This window comes from Pangasianodon hypophthalmus, chromosome 21 (assembly GCF_027358585.1).
Source record: "Pangasianodon hypophthalmus isolate fPanHyp1 chromosome 21, fPanHyp1.pri, whole genome shotgun sequence".
Classification (NCBI taxonomy): domain Eukaryota; kingdom Metazoa; phylum Chordata; class Actinopteri; order Siluriformes; family Pangasiidae; genus Pangasianodon; species Pangasianodon hypophthalmus.
The window spans coordinates 13,753,188-13,773,442 of NC_069730.1; the positions used below are offsets into that span (position 1 = coordinate 13,753,188).

General features: G+C 38.4%; 1 protein-coding gene across 4 annotated transcripts in view; it reads left to right on the top strand.

Annotated features, from left to right (window-relative positions):
- LOC113533157 (receptor-type tyrosine-protein phosphatase S) overlaps positions 1–20,255 on the top strand; it is a 128,281-nt gene that overhangs the window by 96,415 nt on the left and 11,611 nt on the right. For 3 of the 4 annotated variants that reach the window (XM_053227342.1, XM_026925076.3, XM_026925079.3), the window contains 12 exons: positions 473–726; positions 2,871–2,958; positions 5,437–5,652; positions 7,153–7,310; positions 8,835–8,846; positions 9,158–9,270; positions 11,642–11,739; positions 12,240–12,363; positions 15,132–15,307; positions 16,344–16,463; positions 17,450–17,604; positions 18,953–19,238. In XM_053227342.1, the coding sequence (XP_053083317.1) occupies positions 473–726; positions 2,871–2,958; positions 5,437–5,652; positions 7,153–7,310; positions 8,835–8,846; positions 9,158–9,270; positions 11,642–11,739; positions 12,240–12,363; positions 15,132–15,307; positions 16,344–16,463; positions 17,450–17,604; positions 18,953–19,238 (1,800 nt within the window). The remainder of the gene's footprint in view (positions 1–472; positions 727–2,870; positions 2,959–5,436; positions 5,653–7,152; positions 7,311–8,834; positions 8,847–9,157; positions 9,271–11,641; positions 11,740–12,239; positions 12,364–15,131; positions 15,308–16,343; positions 16,464–17,449; positions 17,605–18,952; positions 19,239–20,255) is intronic. The other variant, XM_026925080.3, reaches the window with a different exon arrangement.

Here is a 20,255-nt window from a genome sequence, read left to right on the forward strand (position 1 = left end):
CACAGCATGGTATAGAAACGAAAGCATTCACACTGAGATGTTTAGCAGTTTAACAGCTAATAATATGTACACACATAATAAACACACACACACACACACACTGATGTGTCAAGACTGGCCTTAGCCTGACCATTTCAGTGATGCCACAAAACACACACACACACATACACACACACAATATCTATCTGGAACGTCTATGATTTTCAGAAAGCTCACAAAGCACATTATAAAAATTATGCTTTGTTTGAAGGGTCATTGCATATTGTTAGCTTCTTTTATATCAGTATTGCAAAAACTAATATATTGCAATGTATAGCAAAGTGTGGGATTGATCTTATTATCACTGCACTGGTTGGTGGTTATGAATATGGAGCTACAGTTTTGTGTTGCATTAACACTATTATAGCATCTCTATGATTGTAAAAAAAAAAAAAAAAAAGGTGATATGAAGGTTATCTAAATGGCTCCTCAGGTGGAGTATAATCGTCAGAAGATGGAGGTGGATGCTCGTTTAAGGAAGGCCGTGATCCCCAACCTGATGCCTGACACCAGCTACGATTTTAAAATCACCAGTCCTGAGGGCAACCTGGGTGGCCTGAGACACCGCATCCATGCCAAAACCTCACCTCCCATGGTCATCAATCGGCCCGAGATTGACCACAGCCGGGACACTGAGACCACCGTCACCATCATACTGCCCTCACTGGACACCAGGAACAACGTTAGGTGAGTGGAGTGTGCACACACACACACACACACACACACACACACACACACACAATCTACACACATGCCTTTCTGAGCATGCATATGTAAATACACATAGTTTTGACAATTAATTAATTAGGAGGAAGTGCCAGATAATAAAAAATTTAATTTAGATATAATATCACTATGTTGTTACTCCAATATACTTTTCACTTATGGTGGTTTCCTGTCTTTTGTAGGTCACACATTTTGTGAGGATATGTTAATAATTAACACCTTGTTACTTTAATTAATTTTCCAATCACTAGGTATTTTTAGTACGCTGTATCATTTTACTTATATCAGTAATTTGAATGTAATTTAATTTAATGAAATGATTTAAAATCAATTGATATTTATACTCAAAATTATTATAGAAGCATGTGACAATATGATAAGAATATTGTGATATATTAACATCATGATACATTTCTGAGTACAGTAGGTATCAACAAGTGTCAATGCTTTTGTAACTGCATTCCCACTTACTGTAACAAGTAACTGATTAAATGTTAAAATCCATTTTTGTACCATTTTTAAAACATTGAATTTGTAGTTTTTCAACTGTTTTAACATGGCCCCACTATTTTGTCATATCATGATACATACTATATATATTGAAGATGATATCGCTGCCATATTGCTCACCCGTAATTGGAACAAAATTGTGGAACAAAAAACTTGGTTTCCATTTTAATCAGTGTGAGAAGAGAGACGCACCAATTGCATTGACTGCCTTTAACTTGATGACAGAGCTAACATTAATATTAGCTCAAATCAGATCCTTCTAATCACTTCATCATCGCCCATCTGGCATAAACTGGACAATAATATTAAGAAGGAGAATTTCACCTTGCAGTATTTAGCACCTTTCTTACACTCAAGGTCACTGACTGTCAGGCTACTTACTGCCTTTCTGTACCAAAAATAAATACCCAGAATTACACAGCTTGGACCACATTCTCACCTGCCTAATTCCTAAAACCTGTCAAGCATTTTCGTTGTAATTGAGTTAGACTATTTTGTAATTTTGGACTTTGTGCCACACACTGTTCCATGAGCTTAGAGGAAAATATAGAGTTACCATTAAATGTTTTTATAATACTGTATCATGCAGTGAGTAGAGACAGGATGCAAGTGTATAAACTCTGTATAGGTTTTATTGAAGTAAATCCAGGAATCATAATACAAGTCCATAGCGGGACAAAGTTATGCAAGTATCCATAATCAGAAAGTAGGAAAATAGGCAAGGGTCTAAACTAAGAAACTATAGAACAAGGAAACATGGAAATTTAGGCTTGGACTTTGCAACAAACAAGGAAACACAGAGGATATAAACAGGCAAACTAATCAAGAACAAACACGAAACAGGTGAACACAATCAGGCAACAAATCAATGACAAGACAAGGTGGAGACAGGACTAGAACAGAAACCAAAACAAACACAAGCACAGGGCAACATGGAAACCATGGCAAATGTGTTATAGAGTAGATTTTTTGTAGTAAAGTGAGTTATATTAAAGCACATGTATCCGGCCAGATAAATTTATATAATGAATGCAGTTTACATAGATTTGACCTACAGATCAAATGACAATATGACTACAACCTAGTTATGCATGATTTACATATAAATCATGCATAACTGCATGTGTACAAACACATCTCCATTACACAAAACTGAATCACACATCCACTTACATATATCAACCACACACTTCCATCCCAGCCAAACCCCACTACCTCACACTCACACTTACCAGCATTTCTATCTGCAACCCAAACCTCACAGTATGGCCATCTCATACAGTATATACATACATACACACACACACAATTCATAGTGCACTCCTGTTTCTCAGGCCACAGAATTGCACGGGTTCGTGTTTTCCCCCACAAGCTTGACCAGTGATAAATTGCTGTGTTGAGTGTAGTATTAAATTCACCTGTATGCGCCAATGGCTTGTGCGACTGCTGGTGTGGAAACTGCCATTACGATCAGCAGATCCTCAGGGAGTTCGGTGCTGAAAACATTCATTAGCAGACTCCATTGCTCTGCTGTAAGCCTAGTTAATGAGAGGCTTGACAAGCCGGCTCACACTGCTGTCTCTCCATACACACAGGAATATCTATGTGGTGGTGGTTCCGCTGAAGAGAGGCCGAGGAGGGAACCGGCATCTAAAGAGCCCAGATGAAATGGACTTGGAAGAGGTATGCTGCATGACTGCCTTTACTGTCTCCCTCAGGAGAAATTATGCTACATCTATAGTCCAGTGCAAAAGTTTGCATCCCCCATAGGTTTTGATTTTTTTGTGAAGGATGCAAACACTATATGCTACATAATCATATTCTTGGTTGTTTTCCTTAGTCTGTATTAATGCACTTTACTTGCAGAAACTTTACATTAAGTTAGCTAGCACCTTTTAGCCTAGTTCGTTTCTTGGCAACTAAAACATGGAACTGGGAAGCACACTGGAGCTTTTACTTGTCCATTGGGCAAGATCATGCATTTATCATTTGTCCACTCCTGAGAGGGTACACAACAACATGACATCAATCCAATACATAAGGCAAATCCAACAGAAAGTTGGAGTATGGGTGGGTGTATGGGGCAGAAGTCAGTGTTTAGACTGTCTCGGTCTCCCGACCTTATTTGCAGGAGGCAGTGTATGACATCTGGCAGTTGAAACAGATACATCAAGAACTGAAGGCAAATATTTGTATTATATTTTATTAGTGCATGTCTGTGGAATTGAATGAACAACCAGTATTCTTTGTATAAATAGTTTTCTAGGTTGTACTGAACTTACATTATTATGCAAAGTCTGGCTTTCTATAAAAAATGCATTAAGCCAGCACCCTGTAGCTTCAGAGCAAATGTCACCAATAAAATCTGTTGGCTTGCCTGGTGGGTAAACAATAATCTGCCTTAGAGTACTGTCACTAAAACATTGGTAACATTTATGGTATTATAGCACCTGGAAAAATCTGCAGAAATAGTAGTTTGGTAGTCCTGAGGTTCAGAATAGGTTTATGGGAAGTTTAGGGTAGGGTAGCATTAGGGTAAATGCTTGTAGTTTTTGTAAATGCTTTAGATTGCTTTGTGCTTTACTGTACTGTCACTAATAGTAGTGCCACATTAGTGTCATTACTGTTACTAGTTGTAGTTATGTTATTGCTCTATATACAGGTTTACTAAAATAATCAGTTTAGTCTTCATGTATATGTACAGGTTGTTTTTCTTTATTGAAATGTTATTTACACAGTGATAGAAAAGGCTAAATAATTGCATGTGTTACTTTAATATGAAAACTTGATTTTATCAGTTATTGCATCTTGTTAATAATCATCAGGTTCACATTCCACATTGCACTGATCTTAAATATAAATATGAAAATCTGAATTTCTATGAAAAATTTATTAAGCCAACACCCTGTAGCTTCTGAGCAAATGTCAGTGGTGAAACACGTCAGCTTTCCTGGTGGGTAAACACCTCTGACTTTCTGTGCTCTCACTATAGGTAGTGTGGCATTTGTGACATTACAGTCAGTAGAGCTGAAGTACAGATTGAGTCACAGTCATGGCCTAAAAAATTAGGTCCACTGGTGTTTCTCAGAATAGGATTCAAACTGGCATTGTTGGAAAAACAAGTTCACCAAACCACCATGCTGTTGCTCCATGCTCATTTGGCACACTCGAGTCTTTTACCACACTGACTTCATGTCTGATGGAACTTGGCCTGCGGGTGAAAAGCCTCCATCTGGGCGGCTGTATATTGAGCCTGAGTGATGAGGGCACTCAGCAGAGTTGAGTGTGGGGCTTGCATTAGCTGCAGCTAGGGGACTTTGAGCTGTTGGTTGTCTAAATCTGGAGCACATGATAAGTGAAAGGCTGTAATGCAGAGATATGAACTTTAGCCTGTGTGTACATCCAAAACATATTCACAAGTTAGAGAGAGATGGAGAGAGACAGATTTGTGGATGATGACAGAATTTCTTCTGGATAGAGGCAAGATGCAAGTGCATATAGTGAATATGTGTTTTGTTAAAGGCAATCCAATAGTCATAATCACTGTCCATAGCATGGTTCAAAGAACAGTCGATGTTAAACAAGGAATTTCCATAACCAAAGATAACAGGCAGTAGTCACTAAGTAATGCACAGGAACAATCAACAAAACTAGGCGAAGAGTACTGGAGGCAACAGGGTGTAAATAAACAAAAGAGCTCAACACAGAACAGGTGCACACATTAGGGTAACAAGCCAATGATGAGACAGGGGTGGAGACAGGACTGAAAACAAAACAAATGCACTTGGCAAAACATAAACAAAAGCACATGGAGAACTAAACACACTCAGCACCACGCACTGAGAAGGGTAGTACATGACACCACAGATTTGAGACACCTTTCAGTTTTTTTTTCTTACCTTTTATATACGGTTATGTTCAAATTAATTTTAATGCATTATGCAGTTGAAGAGGACACTAAACACCTGCAGGTCTACAGTATGTGTATGACTAAAATAGACTCCAAATTACAGGCACTTCAGCAACATCAAATCCCCTAATGGTTTCAGCTGCATTTACATAATATTCAACTATAAATTCATTACCTGTTTGTTTATTTCCTAGCTTTTTTTCTCTACCTTGTTAGTGATAAACTGTTTTCAATTGAGTGTCCTCTTTTAGCTGTTGAAGGACATTAGCCAGAAGCAGCATGACCCACGGCAGAGGCAAGTGGACCTGCGTCGCGCCTACATCACCGCCCGCTTCACTCCGTCCACCCTGCCTGCGTTCTTCACGCTTGGGGACCAGCTGGACTATGGTGGCTTTGATAACCGTGCTCTGGAGTCTGGCCAGGAGTATGTCTTCTTTATCCTCGCTGAACTCAACTCCACCACTGGGGTAAGAGCCTGCAGCTGAGCAAGCGAGTTTTTGAGATGTTTATGGTAATGTGCCCTCTACATTCCTCCTTGACCATCACTCTTGTGTTTCTCCATCACTATAATATTGTGTGAAATGTGGCTTGCTATAAGAATGTCACTCCTTTTCTTTGGCTGAATCTCAAATAGCGTTCTACTGAGCATATACGTAGGGTGCACTGTGTAGTGTCTACAGTGTCATTGTTTTACACCCTATATAGTAAGCATATTTAGTGAATAGGTTTCCATTTGGCATAAGGTCCTACTCTGGATGTTAGCCACTTAAGCCAGTGATTATGGCTTTGTACTTTGTGTGCCAAAGAACCAACCAGACTGTGTTTATCCTGTCAGTCATAAAACACTTTTTTTAATGATTAACTGTTTCAGTTTTCAGTGGTTCTGCTTTAAACGACTCTGGTTTTCATGTTTCTTAATAAGATCCTGTGATTGCCTGTAGTGCAGCCTACCGGAGATATATCTAAATCGTCATTCATTACATTACTAACAAAGATGGCAAAAAAAAATTGGTCTATATAACATACGATAATGCACACAGTGCACTGACAAGTTTATGTTAGTTTGTTGATAGAAAGAAACATTGACAATTGTCCCAGTGGCATTTATTTATCAAAGTTGCATAGGAACAAGTGTAGATTTGAAAGCATGAAACGATGTATTAACAAGTCTGATTCATGAAACCATTGCATGACATTGATCAGCTGCATGGACCCCACCCACTGGTGTGTTATTTGCATAATTATATGCATAATTTATGCAGGTGTTGAAGCCTGTAAAAGGAAAGCATTCAGCAGGCTAGATGTGAGGAAAGAAAGAGACAAACAAAATGGTTGAGATAAAGCTGAGGTTCGTTTGTCCAAGCTTACTGCAAATACAAAGACAGTTATGGAAGTGTGCTTTTTTTTAATATAACTGTCTAAGGCGTTAATTGTTGGCCATCAGCGTTACCTGCAAAACTTATGGCTAAGGCTTTCTTTCATTTAAGCCCTGGAATAGGTCACATTTAACTGGTCAGATTTAATTGAAACTTTATTTATAAATGTAGACAAGCCAAGTTTCCATCCTGAACAAATATACAAAGCTGTAAGATATAAGATATATGTAAGATATGTTCCCATTTGCGCAGTTGTGATTATCAACTTTATACTACTCTACTTGCTGTAATTATTGATGACATTGGTTTTAATTTTTTAACTGCAAATCAAGCATTTTTTCAGGTTGTTAAAATGTTACACTCACTGCGACTAGACGTGAGTTTGCACATACAGATATCCCAAAAATGTAAATGATGACTAAGGAAACTGTTGTTTTGCTATTAGTTTTGACTATGTGCAACTTTGATTCATAAACCCTAATGTCTCTAGTTTCTCTGGGGAAAAAAAATCTCTGAACAGGGCAGCAGCGATACTCTAGAGACAGAAGTGTCCTTATCCACCGTGTAACACTGCTGTGTTTGTGTGTTCAGAAGATGTTCGTTGCCAGCCCCTACACGGACCCGGTCATTGCACCTGACTCAGACCCCCAGCCTCTGGATGCTGGAGATGGACTCATCTGGGTGGTAGGACCTGTCCTGGCTGTAGTCTTCATCATCTGCATCGTCATCGCTATCCTGCTGTACAAGAAGTGAGTGACGATCATTTGTAGAATTTAGGCATCGGTTTATTGTTTACTGTTTCACTGCAATACTGTAAAAATAGTTTAGACCTATTTCCACATATACAATTTAGGAAAAAGCTGTACTTTATTTGATGAGGTGTACATAGTTATGCTTTGATAGCAGTATAGACACTAGGGATCTAACTCAAAGACATTATCTGTATTTGTATCTGTAACTATTTAGTGCTCTAATCATCCATTAAATACAAATCCTACCACTGTACCTCCAGAGACACTAGAAAATACTGGGGAAAAACTCAGAGGTAGAAATGATGTGTGAATTCTGGCTCTCACAGTTTCTCAACCTCAGCTACATCACTCAAGTAGCCGGCCTTAATTAGAGGTGTACGCAGGACTGTTTTTTATTCCTGCTTGCACAGTCATTATTTTTGTTTCTACCTGCCCGCAATATTCTCTAGTGAATTTTGAAAAACTAGTACGCTGATTTAAACCACCGTGACCCTGACCAGGCAGTTACTAAGGATGAATGCTGTATTTTTATGTTTTTTATGTTAATGAACAATAGTTCTCTATTTCTATCTGTTTAGAACACATTATCTGTTCATTCCAGATAATGCCATCCCTAGTAGATCCTTATTTATGCAGACTTCTCCAGAATTAGTAGATTTATAAATGATGTAGCTCTCAAAAATATGTGAAAATGGTATAAAATATCTTATTGGCTTTCTTTGCATATTTAGAAGGTTAAGTGAATGAAGAAAAGAAAGGGAAAGAGGAAAAAGATGGCTAGTAATAGGGCCACTATTACACACTGCCAGTGTAATAGGGAGAATGTTAAAGCAGTGATTAAATATGTAACAGGGTGGTATTTTGGTAGTGGAGAGAATAGTATCAGAGGGAAAAAAGAGATTTAATGATAACAGGAGATAATGGGATAGCTGCCAACTGATTTTTCTATTCAGAGTGCCAAAAATCCAGCAAGCCGCAAGTGAGAGCGGCTTATAAAGAAGTGAACAATAAAGCTAGATGGAATTCTAAGCAATCCTTACTAAGAATCTCAGCAGTCACATTCACTCAGGGAGGATTATTTTTCTGTATTTGCTTAGTTGGAGAACATTTGCTCAGAGAGGGAGAAACAGTCTGCCAATCTGCAGACACGCCCTGACCTTGGTTTATTAGACCTCATTTTTGGCAGGTATATCCCTCGCTGAGCCATACAACCATCACAGCCCTTCCATTTAGTCCGGAAGCGTTCTCATCCCCGAGGGGAAAGGAGTTAAACACTCCCCGATGAAATGCACTGTTATCTGGAGGAGGTGTTATGTAGCCTTTGCATACAAATGCAAAATATTGATTATTTTTGTCTTTTTTTCCCTTGTTCTTTCTCTTCCTATCTCACCCTCTGGCCCTCCTGAATTGTCTGCCTCTCTCTCCTTCTTTATCTCCTCCTCTTCTTCCTCTTCCTGTCTTTTCCTGACTCTGTCTTTCTCTCCCTCTCGTATTTCACACGGCACTCTCCGGGGACATCAGCAAACCAGACAGGTAAGCCAGTGCTGACCTCTAATTCCCAGTAGAACATTACAGTATTTATTCTAACGGGAAAAAATCTCAAATAGCAAATACTGAAACCTGCTAATGAGGGAACTTTATGGCTAATAATAGCCGAATCGGCTTTCTGTTATATAACGTTTAGCAATTGGCTGCTAGAACCCCTATTAAGTGCTGGTTTAGACTTGTAGATTGGACATATTGATTTCTGTGTCCTGAGTCTAGTTAAGCCCCTGAATTTGTACACGGGTGTTTTGTGTGTGTATCTGTTTGTGTGTGTGGGTGTATTTGTTTCTGCTAATTAGCAAGCGCAAAGACTCTGAGCCTGGCACCAAGTGTTTACTGAACAACGCTGAAATGATGGCTCATCACCCCACCGACCCCGTCGAGATGAGACGCATCAATTTCCAGACACCAGGCTCGTAAACACACACACATTTAATACACACACCCTCTCTCTCTCTTTCTCTCTCTCTCTCTCTTTCTCTCTCTTTGACCCTGTACATATGTGGAGGGAACATTGCATCTTTGTGTGGATGTATTGGTGAAAATGAAGTATGCCCTGCAGGGTCGTCCAGAAGATAAAACAAGGAGCAAAAACAGCAGAGAAGCAGAGAATCTGTGATAGATATATGAGAAAGGATGGAAAGAAAGCTAAAGGGGAGAGATAGAGAGAAGGCTAGATAGGGAAAAGATGGCCAAAAAATGAAGAGCATGGAAAATGAAGAGCAGAGAACCTCACCATTTAATTCAGTATGACCTTTAAAGTTGGCACATAAGCATTAATTGATACTCGACATAAATAGATATTTCTGCCACGGTGTAATAATCCCTCTCCTTTGCAAGAGATAATATTCTCTGATTCACTGAGGACACGACTAACAGCTGCTTCTGCTGTTTTTTCCCATTTGCTTTTTTGCACCTAAATGTTTGCATAATGAATAATTAATAAATTATTAATTATTTGCAATTAAAATAATTTAGATGTTCAGTTTTTCACAAAAAGTGAACAGAGTTCTCAAACAGTTTTCCAAGCTAATCTTTATGTTCCGCATCTGTGGAGTGATGTGTGATTAGCACCGACACTGACATTGTTCTCTGTCCTGGGAAAAATGCAGAAAACCTGTTTATTTTTTAAGGCAAAATCCTAAGTAAGATCGTAAGCTGTGCTCACATTGTGCATCGCATTTCACATAGATGAACATTTTTATCACAAAATTACACCCGCACAAAATCTAGGGAGCGTCTCACTGCGTGTAATGACCTGAAACGATTGGCACTGATCTACAGCCTGGACTAGAAAGAAATTAGCCCAGTCTCGTTTACTGTGCTTGCATACTGTGTATGTTTACTTATGCCCCTGCAGTGTATCATTGTCTATTAGTGTTTTACCTCCTTAAAGTGTTTGCTGTACCCACATTAAAAGTAAATGACTTCTGGCCACTTTGTGGCAACACATCGCTGCCATTGATAGCATACATTTGGGATGAGAAAGTTGTATTGTATGTAGTTTTCTTCTTTCAAACACTATAGCAATACAGTAAAAAAAATGATTCCAGTTAAGTGCTTTCTTTAAAGTTTTGTTGTGTCTACACTCCTGGGCAAAAAAGAATTGTCCAAGCCCAAAATGGCAGAATATTAAGCTTTTAATGGTCTTAACAACAAATGATTTGTCAGGAAAAATTATTTATCAAAAAAAGCAAGAATTAAACAAATACTGTAGATCTCTTCCTGCTCTATCAATCCTGGTTCCATTTATGAGCTTGTTATCAGGCCCTTGATGGGCTGCATGAGGTGTGGCAGAGAACCAAATAATGACTAATCTTTTAAGAAAAAAAAAAGATCCCAGAAGATATTTTTGGAAAATTTTGTACACCCAGATATGTGTTAGTGTGAATTTTATATCAACCATTTTAATCATTGTCAAGATTTTTTTCTTTGCGTATAAGAAGACTGTATAAGTGAATTTCCCTGTTTCCAGCTTTTCCCCAAACACTTCACTGCAGCAAAAGTAGATGAGCAAATGGTGGCACAGGAGCTCTCAGGAGTGCAATTTTCTGACCAACGATTTGTTGTTAAGACCATTAAAAGCTTAATATTTGCCATTTTGGGCTTGGCTCATTTTTTAGCCCAGGAGTGTAGACTAATAATAAAATTAATAATATAAATAAAGGTGTGCATACATTTTTTTCAGATGTCAGAAAAGCGTTTAAGTAGAAAAAAACCATGAGATTAAGCGGCGCTGAGAAACAGAGTACTCTATTAAAATCTAGTTTATTCACAGTGTACTGTCAGACTACAACTGCAACACGAGGATGCTTCTGACTGTGAAAGAGTGAATCACTTTAGTCACACCAAAGACAAAATTCAGACTGGTGTCAAATCTGCTGCAGTTGGCAAAAACTCCTACTAAAAAAGATGCCAAAAAATGACTTCATTGATCATGAACAGGATTTTCCCTCCATCTTATTCTCCTCTGTTCATGATTTTTTTTCCTCTTCTGTTTCTGAAAATAAAATGGCCATTGTCTGCAGAGATGCAGAGATGCAGACGTTCATGATTCATAACTGTGAAATCACACCTAGGTGAAAGTCTGGATCTTTCCACCAGTGCCCACCCACCACCTTTTCATACACACATGTACATGTAACCACCCACACCTATGTTGTAGCCTACACACAGTACAACACACTAATCCATTTACCCGGCTCATTAGCACAGGTTTTCTTGGGTCTAATGGCGATTTTAGGCTGTTCTGATCTTCCACTTTGACCTTTGACCCCCTGCAGGTATGATGTGTCACCCTCCTATCCCAATCTCCGTCCTGGCAGAACACACCGAGCTTCAGAAGGCTAACGACAACCTCCGGCTCTCCCAGGAGTACGAGGTGACTGATGAGAGGGGGGCCTATTGAGAATAGAGAGAGAGAGAGAGAGAGAGAGAGAGAGTGAATATGTGTGAGAGAAAAAGAAATGAGAAAACAGAGAGGATATGAAGATAAAAACGAGGAATAAAAATGAGAGAGAGGAGTGAGCGAGGGTGTGAGTCTTCAACAGGAAAAGGGAAGAAAGAGAGGGAGTAGAAAAAGAGAGGTGGTCGTAAAATCCAAGGTGACTTTGGCGAAGCTCATCAGCCCATACAGTCATGCTGCTACTCAGCGAGAGCCTCTGGAAACGGCGCATGTTATACAGATGATGTTTTATTGAGGACTAGCTGGAAGCACGTTTGTTCATCAGGGAGGAAAAACAGCAATAATTCAGACTTCTGTGTGTTGTCTGACTGAGCTGTCTGTTCTGTATGACTTTGTGAATATTTCTGCTCTTTTGAAGCTGAAATCATAAAAATATAAACATATTCTTCTTGTTATCTCCCACTTCTGTGTTGTAGTCCATTGATCCCGGGCAGCAGTTCACATGGGAGCACTCGAACCTGGAAGTGAACAAGCCAAAGAACCGCTACGCTAACGTCATTGCCTATGATCATACCAGGGTCGTCCTCTCACCAGTGAATGGTACAGCTGAAACAGCTTTCTCTCCTCTATACGCAGCTATGTACTGTATATATAATAGAGGTAGTAAAAAAATTGCAGTGTAGTACACAAAGTTGTGGACAAAAGTCCTTCATCAGCTGTGCAAGCAAAGTGCTTCTGAAACTGTAGGAGGTGAAATCAAATTTTCATACAGGTGAAATGCAATTTTCACTACCTCTTCAGTTATTGTAGTAACCTGTAGTAACCTGCAGTCTCACTTTATTTTTCTTCATATATCACACACAGTCAATATATTGGCTCTACAGTCTTTTCATAAGAAAAGCCACATCTTCCTAAATCATGCTGTCATCAAATATGTTTTTTGTAACAGCTATAGCAGCTATAGGCATGACACAAGTGCATAAACAAACAGGAAGGGTTTAAACCGAGCAGTACAACTAGTAAACACAGGGAACGCGTGAACAAGAAACAAGGCTCAAAAGTTCATGAAGCAAATGCACAGTAAGTCTTCGCAATGAGACGTAAACACAACAGGATGTTTAAAGAAACTAATCTCAGGGTTTAACTCAGAAGACCTGGACACAATCAGGAAACACACCAATGACAGGACAGGGGCGGAGACAGGACCCAAAAAACACGCATGTAGAGAACTCAACTTCATAACTTAAATAACTTCACGGTGGCACCATATCATTGATTATTCGTTGATTATTTTCCTAAAGAAGCATGCCCCATCAGCTACTGTGTTCTCCATAGGTGTAACAATGTGTAAGGAATTATTCATGACTGTTTTTTGTTTTGGAAGGTATTTTATGTACAAAAAAACTTGCAATATATACAGGAAATTTAAATCTAGGGTCAGGAAGCCGTGATTACTGAACCACATATTTTTTTCCTGATTCCTTTTGGCTCACCAAAAAGCCATGTGACTATGCATGTATGTGGACTAATCAGCTTCTCTGCAGCACAGACCTTAATTAACATTAAGCAGCATCACTGATTAAGGTCAGTTTCTGTTCAGATTGCTAGATCATTTCAAAATCGTGCAGCCAGAAAAAAGCAAGAGTGGAAGCTAGCAAGATAGTTGAAAGAAAAAAGATGACAAATGTTCCTATCCAGTGTGAATGAACTGAGAAAATTGCATTTGTGGGAAAAATCGGTCTGTGTGTGTGTGTGTGTGTGTGTGAATATGCCTAATTACCTCATTAAAAAAAATCTAAATATTGCTTTCAGCATTTAATCCATAGTATAATGTTTTGAATGCATAATTTGGTTTGTGGTTTAAATAAAGAAAGTACAAAAAAAATGTACAGCTTCTTCAAGAGGTTGCCACCTGGTGTTCAGTGTTAGTAACGTTCAAAAGTACATTCAAAAGTACAACGTTCAAAATGTCATTCATTGATGCAAAGAATTTCCTAAAAGAATTGCAACAAAATTTAATGTAGACTCTACTTTTTTCTTTATTTAAAAAAGAAAACAACTTGCCTATTAATCTTTATAATAAACGTGATCTTGATGTATTCATTAAATAAATGAGGTTAGGTTTTTTTTTAGTTTTAACTACTTTCATCGACATGACGGTTTTCAGCGGTTTCGTACATTACCCACAATGCTATCTGACTACCTGCTGATAGTGGTTCCAATAAGATTTAGCCCCTGCTTCATCTCTACCTAAAGAAAGTGATGCAGCAGTGCTTTAGTCCTTTAGCCTGTCCAATCCTGTCATGTTGTGCTTGTTATCTCGTACTAACTAGCCGAGCCGTGTCGAGTCTCTGTCGTATCTAAGCGTTAAACTTTGTTGGAAAATGGTGGGTTTTGTTTTTCAGAACTAATGTGAAATTTGACCATTATGACTTGTGTTTAAGGTGGTTGAAATTTCTTCTCCTATTAAACGCCATTGTCATTGCTAACTAGCAGAGCGACACACAGCGCTAACTTCTCACAGAAAAGACACGAACACAGTACAAACTAGCAAATTAGCATCAGAATCACTAGGAGCATCAGAAATATTTCAATATAAACACATTTAATGTGTTTCAGGGTGGAGTTTTACTTGAAGCATCTCTATTATTGTTTGAAGCAAGTTATTGCATCATTTCGGAAAGAAATAGGTCTACTTTATACTCTGCTTCACTGATCTGCACAGTGAAATATTAGGTCATTGCATAGCATTAATTTGTACATTTTGGATTTACGGATGCTAATACACATTTTATTACCAGTCTTGTCGGAATGCCTTATTTGCGTTGCTCCAGTGGGAACAATTTTAATTTTGCCCCCATTACCGCAGATAACCACAGTATTACTGCTTGCTCATTCACTGCTCTACTACTGGCCCCTCTCTAAAGCACTAGCACTGAGTTTGAGTGCTGTGAAATTACATTACAGAACCACTAGCTCTGAAAGTTTTGTGCATAAACTGGTTTTGGCTTTGGAAAGAGAAGGTCCATGTGCATAAGCCTGATAAGAGACACTGTATTTATCTTAAGCTCCCACCTTTTGTTTAGTGGTTGTCTGGCTGAACACAGACTCAGATGGGACTGGGTTGTTATAGGACTGAGTTCTCTATAACCCATCTCACAGCTAATCCTGGACTCCAGCCACTTTTTTAAATGCTCAAGGATGTCACAGAGGGAGCCATTTTGAATTGCTGCTGAAGAGAGTGGGGTTTTAATTTAATATCAAGAAAGCAACTCAGATTTATATATATATAGATATATAATGACGTAATGAGATATATATCTATACAAATATTCACGCCAGTAATGTCTCTTGCTTGTCCATTTCAGGCATTATAGGTAGCGACTACATCAACGCAAACTACATTGATGGCTACAGGAAGCAGAATGCGTACATCGCCACACAGGGCCCGCTGCCTGAGACATTCGGAGACTTCTGGAGGATGGTGTGGGAGCAGAGAGCTGCGTCGATAGTTATGATGACTAAACTGGAGGAGAAATCACGGGTAAGAGATTCTTTTAGGTGGGTTTGTAAGTGTAAGTGTGCCGTGTGAGTGTGAGAGAGTCCCATATTTATGCTAGTGTAACAGAAAGTGTAACTTCGTGTGTGTGTGTGTGTGTGTATGAAAGTGAGTTTTACTGTAATGTGTAAAAGATAGTGAGAGATGAGGTGTGAAATGAAACAGCTGCTTTTGTTAGCAATGTGTTTAAAGCCCTTGTCAATTTATTTTCATAATTAGCTTCTTACTATTAGCTGTAGCTTCTGTAGTGAATTTATTAGCAGTTTATTAACATAATGAATTTTTTTTTTTTTTTTAAGTAAAAGTGAAGTGAAGTGAGCTCTCTGTCACTCATTAAGCATCTTTGTGCCTGAGGGAATGTGACTAGCTAGCATTTTTATCTAGTTAACATTTTAGCATTTTGTTTACCCAATTTTTTTTTTTTTACCTCAGTCCACATGGTTAGTGTAAAAATATGTAGTGAAATACAAAAAATACAAAGAAAACTCATTTTCAAACCTGAGGTGCAAATTTCACTATTTTTGTTAGCAATACCAAGCTATGCTAATCAGCGTAGCTTTGTAAAACTAGCTGGAAGTGTCTTTGCAGTTACAAACCCCAATCTTAGCATATTTTTGATGCTTGTGGTGAGCAGAATGCACCTAGAAATATGTCAACCTTGACATTTTTTGACATGTGTAAGACCAAAAAAAAAAAAAAGAAAAATATGTGGAAACATTTTAGTTTGTCATTACTGCACTCTTTTACACCTCAGTCAGTTGGTTGCTTACATTGTCAGAGAGAAAAATTGCATTTTTATAGTGCTTGACTATAAATAAATTGTACTTTAGGATATATATTTCTTGAATCTATCTTTGATTAAGACGTTTTAATTTTACGTTTGTGGATAAGTGTCTGTGTGTATAGAATATAATATACTGTATGTTTGTATACTGTGTCTATCTTTATGAGGCATTGTGTCTAATTGTGTCTTACACATTGTGTATGTGTGGTTTAATGGCTGTTGTGTGTCTCTTTGAAGATAAAGTGTGATCAGTACTGGCCCAGCAGAGGCACAGAAACGTACGGCTTGGTGCAGGTCACTCTGCTGGACACCATGGAGCTTGCCACGTTCTGTGTGCGGACCCTCTCATTGCACAAGGTGATCAGAACATATTATAAAATATGTAATAAATAATACTTTTTAATATAATTATGCAATTGGTAATAGAATATGCATATAAGGTAATAAGGTATTAAAAAATACCTACAAAATATCTATTAGTTTCATGGTTTCATGTTGTTTTCTTGGATAGCTCATCAACCAATCAGTCTCCCTTTCATTTTTCTCTATCTCTCGATCTCTCTATCTCTCTTACACTGTCTGCTTTCAGTTCCACTAACAGGTGATATTTCTTTCTACTCCCTGCCTGTCTCACATTCTCTGCTCGTAGCTCTTTCTCCATGACTCGCTGTCTAAATTAATCTCAATAGTTGACATTCTCTGTGTTTCTTACTGACGCTTTCCTCCAGAGACTTGGAGACTCAGGCTCTATAATTACCTTCCTCCCTCATGGAGAGTGTATCACATATCAGGCTTCTCTCTCACTCACACACACACTCATGTACGCACACACACTCTCTCAAAGGAATCACCCACATTTGGTTTTTGTGGCTGAATTTTCAAATTTAGTTGAATTTAGGCATTGATTGAGAGAACTTGAAATATAATGAATGTTTGAGCTGAATTATGAAAACCACCTGACTGACTAAATACAAAATTCCTGCTTTATAAATGATAATTAATGACACTCAAAGTAATAAATTCAACATGATTGAAATTCACACCCAGATTTTTGTCAAATATTAATTACAAATTTATGAAAGTTTGACTGTACATTTGGCTGCACAGGGCCAGCTGAGTAAAACTAGAATTGAGAAACTACTAATAAATACTACTTTTCCCATAATAAAGTTATTACTGTATACTATCCATTAGGTTACATATATATATGCATTTACATATATTGCATTTTACTGAGGGGAAATAGACAGGAAATAAAGAGCAACGTTATTTTCATTTTACTGTCCCTGTTATTGCATTAGTTGTAAACTCTTTTTCCCAATGTGTCTCTGTCTCTCTTACAGAGTGGCTGTAATGAGAGGAGAGAGGTGAGACAGTTCCAGTTCACGGCATGGCCTGATCATGGTGTACCCGAGTATCCCACTCCATTCTTGGCTTTCCTGCGCAGAGTCAAAGCCTGTAATCCTCCAGATGCAGGGCCTATCATTGTTCACTGCAGGTCAGTATGCAGGGTGCATGCGCGCACACACACACACACACACACACACACTCCATCCATTTTTATGGGTTTCAATATTATTTGGCTTTAGTCATGGAGCATTTAGGGATGGTGGCTCAGTGGTTATGGCTCTGGGCTACTGTTCGGAAGGTTGTGAGTTTAAATCCTGGTTCCTGCCAAGCTGTCACTGTTGAGCCCTTGAGCCAGGCTCTTAACCCTCAACTGCTCAGCTAAATTGTAAGTCACTTTGGATAAAAGTGAATAAAGTAAACTTTGTTAACATCTTTGTTTCTCTCATTTAGTTTTGTAAGTCTTTTGTTCATATTTTCAGTATAGATGTGATTACCTTCAGGCTGTATAGTCCTAGAGTTGCACATGTATATGTGTATATAGGTATGTATGTACTGTATGTATGTATGTATGTACATATATGTGTACTAGGAAAATCCTTCACATGGTCAAATTTAGACATTTTCATTCAGCCATTCCTGGACTGAAATATGTTTCTCTTTTGTATGTATCTCCAAAGATACTCCATATAAAGTATCTTAACTAAAGATATAAAAATAGCAAATAATATTTGTAGAAACCATTTTATATCATTTATATCATAAATAAGAGTTTTTATGTAATTCTGAAAAATAATTCTGTTGTCATTGCTATATTATCTCAGTAAGAATTGGGTTTAATATTATCCATAGCCATGCCCATCTCTATATTTGCAATCTGCTTAATCTACTTTATGAAATTACATTAGTTACAATTTATATAAGTATATATATATTACAATGGAAAATATATAATTATTTCATTACTTACATCCACATCAGTCTATTTGTTAAAAAGCAATTTTGGTCAAAACCTGATTGTATTGACCTTTTTGGCTGTTTACCAGAATTCAGCCACAGACACATCCAAAGGGTTTTTCCAGACTGCCTCATATATACATACAGTCTGGGTTTGGACTTGTGTCTCTCCACTGCAGACTCCATACCACAAAAGGCGTATTATCTTTCAGTGTATTTCCCATAAGTAATTTTAAGAATAGACAACCTCTAGAACTGTAATGTGGCCTCTAATACGGATTAAATAGAACGTTTGATGTTGATTTCTTCTCCCCTTTCAGCAGCTTATAAAATCTCCTCCTCTGTCTCGCTCTGTTTGTCTCTCTGAGCTTTACAGTGTGTGGTTGATTAACTCAGCTGGATCTTGTCTCTGGTCATGGATTGTGTCTTTGGAGAATTTATTATACATCTCCACACACACACACACACATGCACACACAAAATGAGAAGTAAGAATGATCCTGAGAATGATCTCTCTCTCTCTCTCTCTCTCTCTCTCTCAGTGCGGGCGTGGGACGTACAGGCTGCTTCATTGTGATCGATGCCATGCTGGAGCGTATCCGTCACGAGCGCACCGTGGACATCTATGGTCATGTGACGCTGATGCGCTCTCAGAGGAATTACATGGTGCAGACGGAAGATCAGTACAGCTTCATCCATGAGGCCCTGCTGGAGGCTGTCACCTGTGGCAACACTGAGGTGGCAGCACGCAGCCTCTACTCCTACATGCAGAAACTGGCACAGGTGGAAAGCGGCGAGCACGTCACAGGCAGGGCACTGGAATTTAAGGTACAGAGACCATGTCAAATGTCAAGTCTATATAACTATATATAACTCATATACATTAGAATGAAATGTCATTTCTTCAGGACCATGGTGTGCCACATAATAATACAGCAGCATGGTACACAGTGCAAATACTTAAGGAACAACACACGACAGACCATACTGTTATACAGAAATAATGCACACTGGGGGGAGAGTGGATGTGATGCAGCATGACGTGCAAGCGGAGCATTATTCTCTGTGGTCTGGAGTGTGTTATTTCACTTATACCACAGCGGTTTGCCAATGATTACAATGTTTCGGCGCATTAATAATAACTCATCATTCAGAGTACAGCTGGAAGTACTTTCTGAGCTGTGCTGTTATATGAAAAATAATGCACACTTTCTGACCAATCAGATTCGAACATTCAGCTGTGCTGTGGTATAAATGATGATAATAAATATACGACAAATGCACAGGACAATAAATACACAGGACAGTGCACACTAACTAGACAGGACAACAGAGCAGTATGGAATTGATGCAGCAGTGTGTTGAGAAGTCTGACTACCTCATGGAAGAAGTAGTTTTGAAGTCTGGTGGTGGTAGCACGGATCCTGCTGCTAGATGGCAGAAAGGTGAAGAGTCCTTGAGAGGGGTGGGAGGGGCCATTCACAATTCTGGTTGCCTTGCAGATGCTGCATTTGAGGTAGGAAGTGTTAATGGTAGATCCCGATAAAACATACACCACTTTACTCACAGAATATCTTCGTATTATTAAGTATAATAACTTCTTCAATATGCAGGTGAAAAATTGTTTAAGCAACTGTGTGTCTTGAGTTCCAGGATGTTAAGATGAAATGTTTTTACAAAAAAATCTCTTATAACTATTATACTTTTTATTGCTCAAACATTTTAAAGGTGGCATTTGTAATGTTTAAACATTCTTCTAAACCTGTAATAATCATAATCGTTGTAAAGATATCTAAAAACTGTAATTTGCAATATTGCTCTGAATGAATCTAACTTGTTCATTTC